General features: G+C 41.9%; 1 protein-coding gene across 7 annotated transcripts in view; it reads right to left on the bottom strand.

The window, feature by feature from the left end:
* Positions 1-455: 455 nt before the first annotated feature.
* The window catches only part of ptprua (protein tyrosine phosphatase receptor type Ua), a 164703-nt gene continuing 145492 nt past the window's right edge, over positions 456-19666 (bottom strand). For all 7 annotated transcript variants that reach the window (XM_084032201.1, XM_084032203.1, XM_084032204.1 and 4 more), the window contains 9 exons: positions 19162-19278; positions 18830-18984; positions 16439-16574; positions 14900-15049; positions 11662-11976; positions 7513-7638; positions 4975-5132; positions 3613-3748; positions 456-1514 (listed from right to left, as the gene is read on the bottom strand). In XM_084032201.1, the coding sequence (XP_083888327.1) occupies positions 1452-1514; positions 3613-3748; positions 4975-5132; positions 7513-7638; positions 11662-11976; positions 14900-15049; positions 16439-16574; positions 18830-18984; positions 19162-19278 (1356 nt within the window). In that variant the 3' untranslated portion in view covers positions 456-1451. The remainder of the gene's footprint in view (positions 1515-3612; positions 3749-4974; positions 5133-7512; positions 7639-11661; positions 11977-14899; positions 15050-16438; positions 16575-18829; positions 18985-19161; positions 19279-19666) is intronic.

Consider the following 19666-nt stretch of genomic DNA (forward strand, 5'->3'; position numbering starts at 1 on the left):
GTGGGTCACACATGTGACTGGAGCTAATGTAGAAGATATTAAAAGGGAGGGGGGTCAAAGAAGGGGCACAATGATAAACTGTTACTGTTAATAGTGGCATTACATAACATAATATCAATAGCTGCTAACTCTAAATGCCTCCAGTCAGATTATTACTGGACGGATGATGAGATGATGGGCTCCTGGACACAGAAGTGTAAAAGCTCCCCCTTCCGTCCCGTAAGACTGCATGGTCATTTATTGTCTCTTAGTGGTCACTTTGAGCGTCTTTGTGACCTTTGACTCTCTTTGAGGTCATTTTAAGTTTCTTGGATGTTTTGAGTGTCTTGGTGGATGTTTTGCATGTATTTATGTGGCCATTTTTAATCTCTTGATGTGTGCTTTTTTAATGCATATATATGCATGTATATGCATATATATATATAGTATATACAAATAAATAAAAACTCAAACCGTGGTTGTTAAGCAACAACATATTTTATTTACTTTCCTGTTTTATACACTATTTAGAAAATAAAACACATTGAATAAATACAAATTTAGAAAGCGACTGAATTTCGCCTTATTCTCACAGCAACACGCGGTTATTCTGACGGAGCTCTCTCTGGACTAGCGGAGGGATTTGCATTTCCATCCTGAAGCAGACTTGGGCCACACACTGCAATGAAACACTTAAGACTGGGCATGCAGATGCTGAAGAGGTCCCAATTTACAGACACAGAGAGAATGAATTGGCACATTGATAAGACGTTGAGAACATCTAGAAACACCCGGGGGGGGGGGGAGGAAAAAAAACATCTATATACACAGAACATAAATAAATAAAGAGAAATTAGGTCCGAGACAACTCTACTGTACAGATATGTCCAATCGGATGTGACCGACTTCTTTCATCACCCTCGGGTTACCTTCCATCGTCGACCTCACCCACGATAAAGTTCAAATATAGTACAGTACGACATGGGATGTTCACCGACAGCAGATTGCACCATTTACAGTGTTACGAACAAACACAAAATATCAACTGTAGTTCCCGTTCAGTGTCCGTTCATCGTAAGGCAGGATACAGCTGAGCTCTTTGAATCCTGTCACCGAGATGTGCAACAGGTAGTCTGGCTGTCTCGACAGTGGTCGTGTATAAAATGAACTATACTCCTTTTTTAAAGTGTCCTCTGGTTTGGCAGATGTACTGTAACGTGGCACAGAAGAGTACAGGTTGGATCAGAGCGCCGAGGAAAAGCAAAAAAAGGGTGTCAGTAGTATGTTACAAGTGGTCCAGTGAGCTTTCTCAATCAGTCTTTATGACAGACAATGTTTCATCCAGGCATGGCAAAGAAGACAACCAGAGCTGTATACATGGACTAAGGACGCAGGAGCACAATATCCAGGATGCAGGATCAAAGGATCCAGACCTTCTCCTCAAAGAGGGGACGTAAAGTGAGGGATTGGTGCTATCTGACTTCCAAGCAGTCCAGGTACTCCTGGGCCAGGTCGTAGCAGAACCGGTACTGCTCCTGGAACAAAGACAGAAATCCACCAAAATGATTTAACATCAACAGTCAAGAAATTTCTTCTACCTTGGTTGTTCCTATGCTGTTGGAAATCATCTGCTGAATGAAATGTTGAATGATATTCCAGGAAGTCATTTAATAATCAAATATTGTTGAGCTCCCTAGCTAACATGGCTAGCCGTAGTGACGGCGCTTGTGTGTAACGTACCAACAGCTCACACACTCAGCAACCAATAACCTGCGACCTGCCATGCCGATGCAGATGCGGTATCTCAACAGTGAGCCTCACTGAACTAACTTAAACACAGTCAAAACAGAAATAAATGGATTTCCATCACAGTAAATCCATCACGCTAGCTTTACTGTTGGATTTGTTTGTGGAAAATTCTTCCTTGTGGCGTCCTGAAAGGGTGAAGCAGGTGCAATAGTGCAAGAATTGTTGCAGTGTGCTTGCTGCTTTCTTAAAAGTTGTGATTTTTTTGTCTCTGTGTGCCTTCCAAAGAAAAAATGTGTGTCTCTACACTGACAACAATAGGTTTGTGTTCTCTAAAGATGCAATATGTGAACAGCCCTTGAATGGGAAATGGACCGCATTCATGTGGCGCTTTATAGTTTGCCTCTCATTTACCCATTTATTCAGCCGTGCAAGGCAGCGGCCTGTTGATAGGGAGCAGCTTTGGATCCGGTGTCTTGGTTAAGATCATGAGAGGAAGAGCCGGGGATTGAACAGTTAACATTAGATTTGGCAATAGTAATGCTCAAAGCTCCAGTTCCCAGCTGTTTCAAGCAATAATATAATAATAATTTAAATGAAAACGAGTCTCCCCTGGTTGGCTGGCAACCTCACTGTGAAGACAATACTTGTGGGAAAGTGGAATATCTCCAACCTGATCCTTTATGGTCACAAACGCTATACTTTTGCAATACAAAACTGGAAATACTGCTAATCTATGTTTGTCCAAAATATCAGAATTGTATCCTCTTTGTTTGAAACGTTCAGAATTTGAGTGATTTGTGAAGTCACAGTGACCTTGACCGTTATAAATCTGTTTATTCTTGAATTCAAGTGGATTTGCCAGATGTAATGAAATTATTCCTGACACATCACATTCACGAGAATGGCCGTATATCGTACTATCCGAAAGCATAATCCCTTTGGCCACGGCTGTCAACAAGCATGGAGGCATAGAAAACATAACTGATTCATTAGCAGTCTATTAATGTGTGTGATCTCCTGACTCATGAGCCATCATGTTTATGATAGCTCCATTTCATTCTGGTCCTCCACTGTGTACATTTCTCTGCTGAATGGCAGCGCTAAAGGAAATGGACTTGACCGACACCGGAACCTGAAGTCTACTGTTGGTGCTTCCGCTCATCAATGAATTTGCTTCTGTCAAATATAAACTAGTTATCATGAAGATAATGAGAATACTCCAACAATATCTAAATTAATGCAAAACATTTCAGAATATATTTTAAGTAGTCTTGTTCAGACTGAATGTGTTTGTTGAATGAAATCCCTCAGATTCTGACTTCAGATTCACATCATGATGTCATTTTTTTGTTGGCCAACATCTTTTGGGACAGGAGAGATTTTGGTGGTAATGTGATTGCTATTAGTAATTTTTCCTGACAATCAAGCAATGTACAATGACACAATTCCTTTTGTTGTTTCCCTTCCTGCCTCTCGTTGCTTCTTGTTGCTGTATGATCATAAATTGGTGTCATAAGGCCTCAGGATAAGCGCAAATGTATCACTCGACACGTTTTCTCAATTTGAGCTTGCTTTTGTGCTACCGTGAGATAATCTGTATTGATTTCGCCCACTTGCTGCTTTCCTTTTGTCTTGTATGCAAAATGCCCCATCTAGAAATAAATTCCTGTTCATTACAAACACACCTTTTCTTGGAATTTTTCCTTGTATGCTCTTTTTCTAAACATATGAATGAAAGGAAAAGGTAGTAAAATAATGATTTATTTGTGGAAAGTGGCTCAATTAATTTCTCTGTGCTCCCGTGGAGCAGTTTTCCACTTCTCTGACAGTCTGAGGCAGCAGCTAAGTTGATATAATATGTTGCCATAAAGAGAGTTTGCTCACCATTGTCTCCACCATGTTTGGCTTGGAGTTGCGCAGAGTTTTGGCAGCGAAGAACACGTCCACTATGCTGTGGTGACGAATCATTTCCAGGATCATGGTGCTGGCACAGAAGGTACCACTCCGACCGCCGCCGTTCCTGCTCCAGAAAGAGACGAACAAAGACACAAACATAGAATAGAAGCATAAAGACATGAGTGACCTAATAAAGTTGTGGCACGGCAGCTCAGACAGCCTCTCAGAGGGAATGCTACAGAGTGAAATGTCACAGTTTGACTGAACAGATCAAGCAGGCTGTCATAAAAAGGCCAACTGGCAGACTTTCAAGATGAATATCTAAGTAAAGTTCTCATTAAAATACAGGAGCGGACACTTAATCAGATAGGAGATGTCTAACATACAGCCTGACCTCCAGAGATCAAAGGGCCCTGACATGGAGATGGGGGACAGATCTAATGGAAGGCAGGCACCTCCACTTCAGCAGCTCATGGAAAGGCACAAACACTTCAAAAGTTTTTTAGTTATTACATCCCATTAATTTTGAGTTACAGAGGAAACAAAATAACCATTAAGTGTAACAACACCTAATCTTAAATAATATGAATTATCATATGAATCTGAAGGCAGGCTCTTTCCAACTGCTCCGATTTGCGTTCACAAAGTAAAAATTCAGGTCCAGAACTTGTGTTGGATTAGTGGTCGAACAGTTGCCTCAACATCCTTGTTGTTTGCCTCATTTAGTAGCTGGCTAGTGAGTTAGCTCGCATCACACTGGCGATAGTAATGTGCTTCCCTACGATGTGAGTGTGTGAATGAAGAATTAATTGTTGAACTAATTGTTCAATTCTTCTCCTTGCTAGATTGCTAGTTAGATATCTTGCTAATTCTACCATGCTTTCATGCTACACTGGCTAAAAATTAAACGAAACAGCGGGCTAGGTCTAAATAAAATAAATAAAGCTGATGACCACTCTCCTACTGGTAAACTAGTCACCTAGCAACGGGGAGTAAAGCGGATGGCACCTAAATAGTACGCTTCCTGTGATTGGTCCACTTGACAGCGGCCTGAGATCGCCACTTTGAGGGAGACCAGAGAGCAGTTGTTTGGCCCGCACCAAAGACCAGCGTTGAGATTAACCCAATGAAACCACACCAAGGTGGTAACTACTCCTGCTTTCTTCTAAACTGGACCTACAAAGGCTGTTGTCCTGAAAGTTATTTCTAATGCATTTCTATTCAGACAGGAATAACATTTATGAGGAGACGTTCTAGACAGTTTTGAATGCAACATCACTTCAACATAGACTGCAGCTTAAGCCTAAAAACACACTCATGTATGGTGCAGATGTATGTAGGGCGACTTACAGGCAGTGCACGATGGTGCGTCCCTCTCCACATTCCATCTGCCAGTTGTGAACCTGAGCCAAAAGGCTGAGGAAGGCTTTTTTGGAGTCGGGCACGTCGCGATACGGGGACCAGCGTAGGAACTGGAAGTGACGCACCACAAGCTGGCCTTCTTGAAGCTTTAGAGAGCAAGAGTCAGGGAGAGGGAGGAAGACGTGAGAAGAGTTTTAATGTTTTCCAACATGACATCATATATCATATATGCATTGAACCCACTGCATACGCTCCAAATGGCAAACAAACTCAAACCTGCTCGAGAGACAATATTTTAATACCTGTAGTGTTTGCACCAACTAGCTGTGTTCTTTATTCCTACCTTAGGTGGCATGGCATGATACTAAGTCACTGAATACAGAAGAGTGTACACATGTGTCCTGGTGCATGCGTAAGAACACAGCTCCATAGCACTCATAGTAGTCAAAAACTCCACAGGGTACACTTCATTTGCAGAAACACACCACTGGTGTGAGGATAAGCTATTAATTATCTCAACAACTGCCCCACTAAATACCTAGTTATCACAGCTCATTATTTCTTGGCAACCAGGCTACTTGTAGCACCGTTGCTCTATCTACTGGACAATGGAGTACCTTCTTGGGACAGAGGCTATCGGTGTCTCGCTCTGTGGTGATTGGCTCCTCGGGATCCTGCAGAGAGCCATGTGGGGACAGTTTCTGACACGGTGTCGAGATATTTGAGGGGCTGGGTAAGGGTGGAAGGGCGTGGGGGGGCACTGACAGGGGAGGTTTGGGCCAACGTGAGGGTCGGTAATGATGCAACGGAAGAGGAAGGTTTGTCAACTAAAGGGGAAGGACACATCTGCTAGGAGACTGCTGAGCGCCTACTGAGGTCATAGGATGGGAACTGAAAGTGTTGCTACAGTGTTAAGTGGGAGCTGGAGCTAAGCTTAATTACTGGGATAACACCCAGACATGGGCAAACACACACTCACAACACAAAAACACATTCAGCAGCACAGAAAAACACATTCAGAAATATTGGATACGGTCAAAATCAAAACACTTTTATAATAAAAGTTCTGTTTGTTTCAATATCACATAATTGCACAAACAGGACCATATCTGCTTATTAAACTAGTCTTGGGTGTGTATGTGGCTAATAACATCACCATATTGTTACAGATACAGTTGCTTATTTGAAAGTACTATTATTATGCTGCAACTCATTCCAACCGCTGGGAACAACAAACGCCAGCTGGGACCCGGGTCACCATTCTGAATCATTATATTAGTATCAGGCTTCATTAAACCTCTTAAAAATAAATGAATTGATTCGGGGCCAGGAAATGCCGTCCGCAGCAGTGCAGAACTGGACCAGGTCTTTGCTGAGGCAGGATTGGAGCTTGTTCTCGTCCATGTCCAACATTTAAGCAAAAACATGACATTTGATAAGAAAATTAAACATTTAAACAGCAATTTTGGCATCAGCGCCATCCAACTGACATATCGAGGCATCTTAGATGCTTCATAGTTCACACTAACATCTTAATGTTTGTTTGTCCTGCCAATGCCACAAAATGAAGGCAATTACATCCTTTCATTAAACGACATTACAAAAAACAGGGTGGACACTTAAGAGAAAATGGTACGTTTCATGAGGGAAATTAAGAAAACTTGACGTGCGTGCAGCCTTTCACCATGCACCGCTGTCATCAAGTGTTCAGCCTTGGCAAAACATACAGTATTGAGTTATATTCACAGGGCTGTGAAACGCTACAATATTTACAATACAATATTTTTTACTCTGGCCTCTTCAAGGTGAGATCTGTTAGACAAAATAACAGGAAGATTTAACACAAGATTTAACGCCAACACCACTGAAGAGTTGCCAACCGTCACACTTTCGGTGCGAGACAACCGCTTTCAGGTACGTCTCAAGCAAATGTCACCTCGATACAAGAGTGAGACGTGAAGAGAACATCAAGCTTGTTCAAAGATTTCAGCATCAAGACGGATCTATAAACCCGCATAATTAGCTAAATCAACTGCATTAGCAATACCGTACTGTGGATTTTATCTGACTGTATTGACTTTGCAGGCTTTTTGGCACCGGTTTGTTCACACAATGTATTTGGCCACTTGGGACATACTGTCTACATCAGAAATCCCCAATATCTCCTACGTTTAATTACAGCCAAAAGGCTGACATGAAAAGTCTTTCCCACACGGCTGACTTTATTTCATGTTTTGTGATGTTATCTGTCCAGAGACTGTGTTTCGGCAGCTGAGTAGCTGAAATGATTACAACATTTCCCAGAATAACGAGTGAAATAATCGGTTGCAAACCTAAAACCTTTTTTTCCACCTCAGCCAAAGTGGTTTACGGTTGTCGTCTAACTGTGTGTTCAGACAGAACGTGAAACGAATATAAAAGCTGCGTGACTGCACGCAAATGGAAAAGTGATATTAGCCGGATATATTCATAGATTGCCTTCATAAGTCGGACAATGGGACCCCGTCCTGTGGTGGATCCACCTACCCGAGTGATGTTCTGCACCCGGAAGAGACGGATGATGACGTCGTCGTCAGCTGTCCTGGACAGAAGCTCCACAGTCATCGGGCCGAACTGCTGCAACCCTGGTTCAGGCCAATACTGCAGACAAGGCTGAGGAGGAGGAGAGGAGGACAGGAGGTCATTAGCCCACACTTGCTTGTGGCAGTACAAATCATTATTTCAGCAGCCAGTGACGGCGAAGCTCAGTAACAAGACACCCGAGTATTGACAGCAGAGACAATTAGCCTAAATGACAAGATTATCTACAAATAGCAACCGTGAATCAAATGAGCAAAAAAACAACCCGCTCGTCGTCGGGAACAATCCTTCACATAAACCGCGTTCAACCTAGCTTGAATTATTCATGAGTCCAAATCATTACCATTAGCACATTATAAATTAATGGAGAAGGAGACCTTGGCTATGCCTGGGAGAGATAAACAGGAAGTTAGCCGAGAGGTTGGTGGGCACAAAAAAAAAAGAAAAGCCAAGGTCTCCCATCGCTGCTGCTTCAAAAGACACGTGCCCCCAGCCAATAGGGCAAGGGGAGAGAAAACACACGGGGGAGCGCTGTTGACACGCTGACGAGTTCTGCGGTGACTTTGGGGTTGAGGGGACCCCTGGAGTAGGAAGTGATAATGGCGTTTCACAAAGACATAAGGGTATTAGCAGGTGACATTGGGCAGGAGGGGAGATAAATATTTATACATTCAGACAGGAGACAGGCAGCTCCAACTCAGGAGGGCAAACAGAGAGGGAGAGTGTGTGTGTGTGTGAGTGTGTGTGTGTGTGTGTGTCGGGGAGTGAACTGATAATCCACTGGCAGCAAGAGAAGAAGAAGAAGAACAGAGTGACAGAGGAAGAAGGACAGGTTGCAGCTGACAGGCATGGTGGAAATGTTGAGCCGGAATCCGACATGACACAGTGACAGAGCAGCGATAGGGAGACGGCAGAACAAACCCACGCATGAGCAAACATGGGGGGAGGCGATAAGGAACGCGTTAATGCCATGACAGCTCCATGTAAATTAAATGGACGGCCTGAACGCGGGATTGAAGCTCTGCGGCAGAGCACCAGATGAAAGACCAGGATATGTGACGACCCCGTCCTCCCTCTACCGTGTGCCCACATACCCATCTTATCTGAATGAATGGCCGGTATGGATGGTGTGTTTGTCATGAAATGTGGAAGCGGCGATAGGAGAAGTTCATTTATGAATTTTTAAATCTGCAGATTTTTTTTCAGATGTTTCCGCGGGAAGAGACAATGCGTTGATTAAACACAAATTGTTCGGCTGTGAACTCTTCATTGGAAGAAAACAAGAAGACCTTAGAGAAAATGTCATGGGTATTCTCATTATTTTGTGACATTTTATAAAACTAAACAACAACAAATGAAAATAGTCATAAGCCTATGCAATAGTTTTTACTTTTATAGTCTGGTTTCTTTTATTCAGAGGCCAGAAAACATGTTATGGATGTAATGTTGCTTGTTAAAAAGGCTTATACAGTATATTGCCAATATCCGTAACCGGAAACCAGGGAAAATGACTGATTTGTTTGCAGCACTCATTCTCACTTTGTCCAACGTTCTTTTACCATAGCCTGACATGAGAAGGAAGTCCAGTGAAAAATGACAGCTAGTACCTAGTAATGCTGTGTCAGAGTGTCAAACAGCAGAAACAGGATTGTATTTGTACGAGCTGCTCGTATTCAGTAATGTGCTGCTCAAGTCTGTATTCTACCCTAAATGTGTTAAATAATCATCAACTGCAATTAATGCATAAATAAAGCTGATTCCATGGCCATTGCTGGATTATCCAGTACATTTTGTGCATTGCTTTGATGTGCGGAATTAATTCAATTCAATTCAATATGCTTTATGGGCATGAATGGAACAAGGACAATATTGCCAGAGCGTCAAGTAGTAATGAGATTATAGACAAAAACACAAAAGGTAGAATTCATAAAATCGAGAAAATAGCAGAAAAAAAATAGTTCTTTGTTTGTGATGGACTGTGGATGTGTGTGTTGATGCTGTTTATGCGTGTGTGTAAAGTTTGAGGATTTGTTGCTGTGTGTCTGTCCCTCCATCAATAATTGAATTAAATATGTTCCTCATACGCCTGTGTATTAATGAGCTATTGAAATAACTTATTTCACATTCACTATGTCTGTCAGACGGATCCCATGTCAACTCACGCTGGCGACACAGCGAGTCGGCCCATTCGTGAAACATGATGTCGTCCATGGCAACTGGGTCAACCCGACTGCTTCCCTTCGCTAAGGAGTTTTCTTTGTTCTTTGCTAAAAGTGTCTCTCAGCAGCTTTATGAAAAGGTCTTAAGAGGGAACACTTCAGGGACATTTTAATGGTAGAACGATAAGAGCCTTGGTGATTATGGCCCCAGATGTCTTATGTAAATTCAAACTTGAAGTACATGCAAAACTTCACTCATACAGAACGGTCACTGCATGACTGCGTGAAGAAGTTATTATTATTCATCAACTACACTCAGAGATGGACTCGACCCCAGTACTTGAGTAAGAGTACAAATACTACTGGTCAAAATTTACTCCGTTACAAGTAAAAGTAGCTCAGTCAACATGGTACTCGAGTAAGAGTAAAAAAGTACTTGCTTTTAAATGTACTTTAAGTAAAAGTAAGAGTAAGAGTAAATTTCAAATAAAATGAATGGTTCTAGGCTTAACATAGTTAATACATATTTGTGTAAAAAAGTCTTTGGGGGTTCATGTCTTCCTGCACCACCAGTAAATACCAACCACTGCTATGCGCAATACAGTTACACAAGATAAGTAAAATATAATACAATACATATACCTTTAACTAGTATGACTAGATTAACATAATGTATCTTACAGTGTAATATTGCCAAGGAAACTGCACTGTCGTAGCCATGTTCGATGCATCGAACATAGCTCTAACATTTTCTGAAAGTTCCTCCGGATCATTATCACACACACAGCCATTGTTGCGGTTTTGTGTTGACAAACACAGTCGAGAGCGTGGCTACTTTGGCGGTATCCTTATGGGGAGGAATTACGTATTTCCGCTTCTACGTAGATCCCAGTGGAGAGCGTGCACTGTGATAGGGTTCCTTCTTTGGCAAACACAGCTTGTGTCCAATAGTATTTAAAAAAAACAAAAGAAAGAAAGAAAGAAAAAAAAAAGAGCAGACCTGAAAGTAACAAGTACTTTTCAGCCTTTCTAGAAATTAAGTATTTGTCTTGGAAATGTATTCAAGTAAAAGTAATAAGTACCAAAGAAATCTAATACTCAAGTAAAGTACAAATCCTCTGGATAGTACAGTACTTACATAAATTTACTCCGTTACTGTCCACCACTGACTACGCTGGATCATGAAAACAGACTCCCCGGGCTCCTCCAGTCTACGTGTGCCTGGATACTGGATACATACCAGTGTATAAATGTGTGTGGATATTGACATTGACATAAAAGTAGATTTTTTTTATGTATGAGGTGTTGTTCTGTGCAGGAGAACCTGCTGGCTAAGAGGACAGGACTTTGAGAGTCTGATGCCCTTTTGTTAATGTGTTTGCTCTGGCTTTCAGCTCCTTAATGCATTGTGTTTGGAACTGGATGGGAATGGGCTTAACCCCGGCACTCTGCTCTACCGTATCTCCTTTAGGTGATACATGGTGTACATTTCTCAGAGATAAAAGCTGCTCTGATGGCAGAAGTTCAACCTCAGTGAGCTGAATAAAAAGGAACAAGACAAAAATGGAATAGTCTTGAAATACTTTCATTTCTATACGATAATGCTGCTGAAAACAAACCATTGGCAAATTAATGTTGACTGTCTGTTGGGGTGTAATGGGAATTCGGGGTCCTTTAGAAATGCATAGGTCAGAAAAAGCCAAGAAGCTATCATCCATTATTAATCCGTGTTATAAGTGTATTTTATAACAGCACTAATCAAAATCAAAATCAAATCCAGCTGTGATGCAAATGCTGTCACAGAGAGAGTTTTAAAGTTACCCATGGCTTAATTACAAGTGGGAAGCTGATAACACAGTTCATAATGAAACGACTTCTCCTTCCAAGACATGTGTCGACAATCTAATCTCCAGCTGGTTTCATTATCCCCTCTCACCCAGGCGGAGTTGGACTGGTTGAGCTGGTTGAGCATCACCACCGAGGTGCAGCCGTAGTCGTACAGGAGCCTCCAGAAGTCAGTGGTGGTGCCGGGCAGCGGGTGCGGCGTCACCACGAAGGCGGCGGGCCGGAGGAAGCTGTCGGCGAGCGCCGCGTTGATGTAGTTGCTGCTCTCTCCCTCGGCGGTGACGAGGAAGGCCAGGGAGCGGTCCGGCGGCAGGACATCCATGCTGCGGTTCTTCTCGCGGTTCCTGGGCATCAGAGAAATGCTGCACTCCTCCACATCCAGGTGAGGGGTCACCGAGTTCAGAGTCTGAGGAGTAGGAGGGAGGAGGGGAAGAGAGTGTGCGGAGAAGATAATTAAAAAGATTGGCGGGTGTTTGAGTGTTTGCATTCTAGATGCAGAGATAAAATGAGCGAGTGAGAATAAAGACTGAGATAAGATGAGACAGACGCGGCGGAACAGAAATGGGATCAAAGAGAGACGGACGGACAGAGGCAAAGAAAAATATTCAGCCCGACTGTCAATACTTGACAAGCGCTACTATCTCTGTTCATCTCTGGGAAAAACTTTAAAACACACTAATTATCAGTCAAAATCCCACAAGGCTTAATGGATAAAAACACATTTAGCACAATCTCATACATTATGAATAAGCATATTATGAAGCAATGGAAATTGAAATGAACTGATTATCTAACTTGCTTCATATTGTGAATGACTCCCTATTGGTTTAGGCAAAATGAATAGAAGACTGAAGCTCATAACCGGAATATTGCGCCTCGACTACAAGTCGCAATTATAAGAGTCGGTCTTATTGGACGCCTCATATGAGCAGCGCTGAGCGAGGGTAATTGTGCTGCACGTGGAAGGGAACAATTCTAATCATTCTGGCCAAAGGTCACCAATCAATAACATCATTATAACTGGACAAGGCAATACCATTACATAAAAAGACTAATACACATTCTTTGATGTAATCTAAAGCTTTTCTGCTGAGTTAAAGGTTTTTTTTCATGTTACATGTACACTGATTAGAGAAGGAGCTTTGGCCTCGGTGGCTATCACTCTCATGCTGACTATTCATGTATTTCTAAACAGGCCACGCACATTTCTCGTGAAAGACAGGCATTGCAAAAAAAAAAAAAAAAAAAAAAAAAAGGTCAGGTATGGGCAAGGAAAAGATAATGTTACAGCACTGCACCGAGGTCTGGGATTTTCCATTATATGTTTTCTACTTTTTAAGCGTCCAGCACGCTGATCTTCAACACTTACGGCCTACAGTAGTAATAGCTGTCAGTTCAAATGTCAAATACCATTTGGGAGGTGGATTATTGTCGCTGTATTCCTTTAAAAGGTAGATTTGTAGTACACACTTTGCTGCCGTGGCAACGCTGTGAGGCCACCACGTAGTTCATGTGCACCTTCTCATAAATGTGACCACACTATTGGTCAGCTGGGTCTGCCTGTGACAGATTATTGAGCAGGAAAACAACATGAAGGAAGTTCAGTAATGAAACAATGGCACCATAAAGAGTGGGGATGTTAAAGTGTGATATAGTCTGATCATGTACAAAACATCAGTCACGTGTTACAATGACATGAGAAATGTGACGCTGAACTATGACTCTAAACCGGCGCCGTAGGAATCTACACTTTGGATCTCTAAAAAAAAAAAAAACAGCTCAACTATACTGAAGTCTGTTCAAGCCAGAATAGGGAGTGAGTGATATGTTTCCTGCCATGTTAGTAGATTTGCACATTGGTACCACAAGTACAACTACGGATGTTCTGTATTATTTTGTGTTTGAGTGTTTTATCGGAGGTATCTGGGCTTGCTTTGCTTTTTTAAAGACCTTTCTCCTCTCATCAAAGAGTCTTCTTCAGCTCCAACTGACGAGTGGGGAGTTTAGGTATTTAACCACTTGTAGGGTCGTTAACACTGTGAGATGTATGTCACTCCTGGAACTGAAACTTGAGTCATTAGCACATAGAGGGGTCAAGTGAACTGTTCACATGGGCGTGTTGCATGGGTCACCAGGGAGTCGTTGACCCATCCTGACACCATGTAAGTCGTTAAGGTCACACGTGACCGAGTGTGGAAGGTTGTTGATTTGCCGGGGACTGATCTGAGGACTGTATTGCATGTGGCCGTCTTCAAAAACCTAAAGCGAGTCCAGTTCCCTACGACTGAGAATCTTCATAGACAAATATTTATTGTGCTTTCATTTCCACTAACGGTGTCCCAGACTAGTGGGCTTGCTTTGCTTTTTTAAAGAATTGGTGAAGTCTTGCCTATTGTCGACCGGTCACGTTCAATTATCCCCCTCCATTTACGCTTGAATAATCTAGAGAAACATATTAAAACAACAAAAGTATTGGTTGAGATGTATCAGATAACCTCTTAGCTGTAGCTTCAGAACAACAGGCCACAATGTAAGTGTGTGTGTGTGTGTTGTAAGTCAATTTGGATAAATGCATCAGCTAAATGCCCTAAATATAGGAGTGTGTGTAGATTCTGCACTGTCCACAGTACTGAAATGGACACGTCTTCTTAGCTTGATTGCTTTTCGTGATTGTAAATAATACTTTCAACCCTAATTACATTTTCCCCATTGTAGAAATCCCCAAAGTGATTGAAGTGAAGAGAGAGACAATGAGAGAGAGAGAGAGAGAGAGAGAGAGAGAGAGAGAGAGAGAGAGAGAGAGAGAGAGAGAGAATTAAGTGAATGTATCTTTCGGAGACTATCACCAACATGCTGCTCCGGTGATCCCTCATATGTGCAACTCCGTCTACTTGGTGATTTTTACCATTTTAAGATTATTTTTGTTGGCCTTTTTGCTTTTTTATTAGATAGATAGGACGGATGTACTAGAATGGGGGAGAGAGAGGGGACAACATGCAGCACAGATTTTCACATTTTTGGAGAATATAAACTGATATTTATACCAAAGTAGGCTATATATTATGATTTATTGGGAGACACCAAGCAATTCTATCTGAAATCAGACATTCAGCAGGAAGATAGAATGGAATGCAAAGCTCCTTTGTTTCGTAAGCACGTTTGTCCACCACTGCAACAGTTGTGACTGTGAGATTGGCCGTCAAATTAACTTGTTTTGCACTGTAGAGGAACAGAAATGGATTTTAGCTTGAAGGTTAGAGTTGTTGGTTAGGGAATGAGTGCGATCACTCGGAAACTCTCGCATAGACACGGATACAAACTTGAATTACCTGAAACTCCTCTCGCAGCTGTGAGGTGTTGCTCTGAGAGTCAACCTTCAACATCTCCTTATAGGTGAGTGCAAACTCATTAACCGGGATGGCGGTCTCTCCACACAGACAAGCCTCCAGAATGGCATCATGGATGAACACATACTGCTCCTGAGAGACGGACAGAAAAACATTCACAAATTTACCAAGTCACAAAAACCGTCACTGCCCTTATGAGGCTCCTGTTAATTGCCCACTTGTGAAGAACAATGCAGTATTTAATTAATGCTGTTGAATGTTGACTGTCAAACATTCATCACATCGCTATGCCTTTGGCACCATTCCCCAAGCAAAAATGTGTATAAATGTTTAAAAAAGTGCAGGAAAAACACCAGACGAGCAACAACACTGCCCACACACAATAGCTAAATACCGTCATGAGCTGTGCAATTAACGAGAAAACTAGGAAATTTGTTTTGACACCCGACCAAGCGGAAGATCAAAGAGGCGAGGCTATATTCAAAATACCAGGCATAAAACTGTCCCTTTTCCAACTTATTTATCATTTTTAATGTGTTCAGTAATTGGAGGAATATTTATTCAGTTGGCAGACGCACTGAGGCTGAAAGGTGAAAAGATTAAATTAAAAAGGGGGATGAAACCCATTGTTGTGGTATTTACTGTACTGTCTTCCCTTCTAGACATGCCAAAAAAAAAAAAAAAAAATGTTTATGTTTCCCAACTAATCTAACAATTAATGTATGTTTCTGGTTGCTTTATTTGAAGATTTCACACTAAGTAGACTTTGAGTAGATGATTGTAAAGCAAGCATCTTAGTAGTTCAAACTTGTCTATAATAAGAATTGATGCGACAGTATTGTCCTTTACCAATATGACTTTTTTGGGGGGGGAAATGAATGTTTTGGCAATTATAATTATTTCCAAGTGTAGAACAAATATTACAGTAAATTCAAATAATTTTGGTTTTACTGGCGAGTTGTAGAGAAGCCAGTAAATAAGTAAGGATGCTATTATACTATTCACTATATTTCAAAGGGATCATTTGGCCTTTTTGATACATTTTTATTTAAGAATGTTCAAATTAGCTCCACCTTTATCAGCTATGGAATCTATTAATGACAATAGTCCTACAAAAGACTTACGCTACCTGCCCAGCACCACACCACATACCCAGACAGAGTTAGCAACTAGCTGCTAAAACTACAGACATTCTCAGCCTTGTATATAATTGTTTAACACCCATAAGCAGTTAGCTACTGGCAGGTTAGCATAATAGAACATTTAGCAGCCAGACATTTTTTCACAGGAATTGGTGGAGAGCAAAACAGAGCTAAAAGGAAAGTGAAAACATTCACTTCCAGTGGTTGTAAGAATGCAGTTTCAGAGGCTGTTCCAGGCTGAAAAGTTTCCGAGTAATAAATAATAAACAATGGTGATGGAATGTGGGCTGCCAGCAGCTCTGGTTTGTGAAGATCAAGCGTGTGTGCTTCTGGTTAAAAGTGTCAGCCTCTCTAACCACATCCCTTCTCTCCCACTCACTTCGGTCTGGATCATGTTGATGCGTCGGGAGCAGAGGGTCTTGACGCAGTTGTAGATGTCCACCACTCCTTCACACTCGGCCATATCCAGCATGACATCCAGCACAATGTAGCAGCCGGTCCTGCCTGCCCCCATACTGGTGCAGAGAAGAGAGGAGAGGGATCAACAAGGCTGAATATGCCACTGGAATGGGAGAAAAGTCTCAGTGGGGAGGCCTTTAGAAATGATCAAGACTGCCCAAAGTCTTGTATAATAAGGGGCTTTGTTATGAAAAGAAATAAAGAGCATATACAATGACCATTAAGGTCTGGCATCCGACACAAAAAATGCAAATTGAAGGGTGCAAACACACTGTGTGTACTGGCCTATTCCTCCCATGTCTGGGTCTAACACCTCTCTGGTAAAGCTTGGTACATTTAAAATCCATCTGAGATGCTGGACTTTCAATGCTGATATTTTTCATATTTATATGCAGCAGTATATTCATTTGCTGGGTTGATTTGTCGGCACATTATGCAGAATGCAATCAGTAATGAAAGGTATAATGTGCAAAGAAGAAAAGAAAAGCTGCAGACTATATCTATAATCTGCCTTCACAAACAGGATTTTGTGTCCTTTACGTAGGGTGCCTTTCTACTAGATTTAAGAATGTTTGGGCAAAATTAAATGTGAATACGGGTGCTTTCATACATAAACTGTCTGAATACACGGATGAGTTGGGTAAACTTGATGCGATTTCTTTGGTTTCTTTTCACAAAAAAACAAAAACAAGCAATCCAAGGTGCATCATTTTTTTCATTAGTGAATTAAGGAGCGGTTGTTCTGACCATCCAAAAAATGGTTAAAGTAGACCCTTTTTTAGTGCTGGTGCGGTTCATCTTCACACTGACTTTTTACAAACAAACTCAAGAGCTGCAAGAAATGATACAGACGCAGACAGACTGGTATCTGTCATCCTGCATCATCAGAATAACAAGGACCCGCACGGCGACACCAAATACCTTTGACTGACAGCAGGTCACGCTGCACTTTAATATTAGCATTATTGGACTGCACATCAGCCCCGTGTTATAATGACAAACCAGCAAAGAGAGAGAGAGGAAAGGCATATTGTTAATGAACTGTCAGACACAGAGAAGGACACAAGCAGAACACACTGCAGTTTAAACCACACACACATACACATACATGTTACCAAGGTTACCAAATGGTTTTCATGAATATATGATCCTCACTTGTATATAATACTTATCGAGGGAGGTTGGAACGCTTCCCGAGCAGTTCCCTATCGGCAGATGGATTTAATAGCTTAGCTTCAATTCATGCTAAAATCTATGGCTGAACAATGCATCAAAATTGTGTTGAAATCATAATACAGCATGAATGCGATTTTCAAATGGCAGGGGCAATATTCTTTGAAGGCGACATGAGTGTCTACCAATTTTAAAAATGAAATATCATTGTGCTACAGAGATGAACTTCCTAACCTGTTTTATAGACCAAGGACAGAACTTTGTTTGGTACAGCAAAGTACCAAAGCAGTTTTGATGTGTTTCAATTAAAATGAGAATAATGCAGATCAAGTATAATGACCTATAACACCACAAATCACTCAAATATAACTCCAATTTGATTATATAAACTAAATGGTAAGCAGAGTTTGTTTGAATCCGACCAAACAGGTGAGTGAATTTGATTCAATACCGTGGTGACAGAGAAAAGGGTGACACGGATCAAGGACCCCCTCTGGACTTCAACCAGGGACACTGCGGTTGAGTACACGCCAGACCCCATCCCGGTTTCCATTCTTTATTGTATTTAGTGGTGCAGTGTGTGTGTGTGTGTGTGTGTGTGTGTGTGCTTTGTCTACAGTAGGAGAAACAGAAGCCGTATTCTTTCAATATGTATCAGAAAACTCTGTTTATATTAGATTTCATGGCATCTCTTATGATGTATTTTTTCCACATCTTTTAAATGCAAATATTAACAGGCGGGTGGAAATGTCCCGTGTGAGCATCATCCTACAGGGATTTTAAAAATCCTTGACTGAAAAGGGAGACATTATCCTTGTTCGTCAAAAATCCAACTGCCTACGTCTATGTGAATGCCTTGTGTGGAAAAACATCATCCTGTCTTATTTCATGTTTGGTATTTGTTTGTGTCACCATTGTGCTCTCCACCTACACGTGTACACAGCTAAGAAGCTGGAAGTTATTTTTGGGGAAATGCAGAAAAACAAACAAGTACATAAACAGAGCAAATGAAGAGTGTGCCCAACATCAAAGAAATATCATATTGAAGACTGGGAGAACAACTGAGATTGAAATTATTTCAAGCCCATATATCTGCGAGGGATTTAGGCGATCATCAGGGCAGACGGTGGTGATTTACCTGCAGTGGACCACCACGGGGCCCGCGTCGGGAGGTGTTGAGGCCTTGACCCGGCGCAGGAACGCCAGCAGGCCGGTGGCGTGGTACGGCACCCCGTGCTCAGGCCAGGAGGTGAAGTGGAACTGGCAGACCTCGTGTTTGGCAGGGTAACCTCGCTATAGAAACAATTAGACAGATCTGATGAGATGATTATCACACGAGCAGGCGTTTAAATAACCATAAGTAAGCAAATAAACCAACCTGACGCTGATTGAGAAATGTGTTGACACATGACACAGAAGCTATACCACAAGTTGAGATACAGAAATGTAAATAATGTGAGTGTGACTCACCCTTTCCATGGCGAACGTGCGCACGGTGTACTCCGCCAGTGTTTCAGTCTTCAGCAGCGTTATCTTAATGTCACCGTAGAGCTCGGTGTCATCGGGCCAGTACTTACAGCACTTCATCTGGACACACAGTTCAGAGGGGCTCACACACGGAAGCAGACCCCAAAAACATTCACTCCACTCGGCACTGAAATTACAACTCTAATCCTGTGGTGTCGTTCCAATCATCTTCACCATCTGATCTGATACCGAGGTGAGACATGTTCTGATCGGATCCCCAGGGACTTCCCACTGTTGGAAATAGAACTTCCTGAGTTCCTCTCTCCGTCCCTCACAACCCGCTCTTTTCATTTAAAATGACTATTTTGTATTTCCGTTGAACATTTCCACCGCTGGTTGCCTGATGTGAACATTTTCTACTGCTTCAGGCTGTGGATTCATTTTCTGAGCCATAAATGCTATATTGTTGTCACCTACAAAGCCTGAGAATCCATCAACCCCTATGGGG

The sequence above is a fragment of the Eutrigla gurnardus genome (assembly GCF_963514095.1).
Source record: "Eutrigla gurnardus genome assembly, chromosome: 17".
Classification (NCBI taxonomy): Eukaryota; Metazoa; Chordata; class Actinopteri; order Perciformes; family Triglidae; genus Eutrigla; species Eutrigla gurnardus.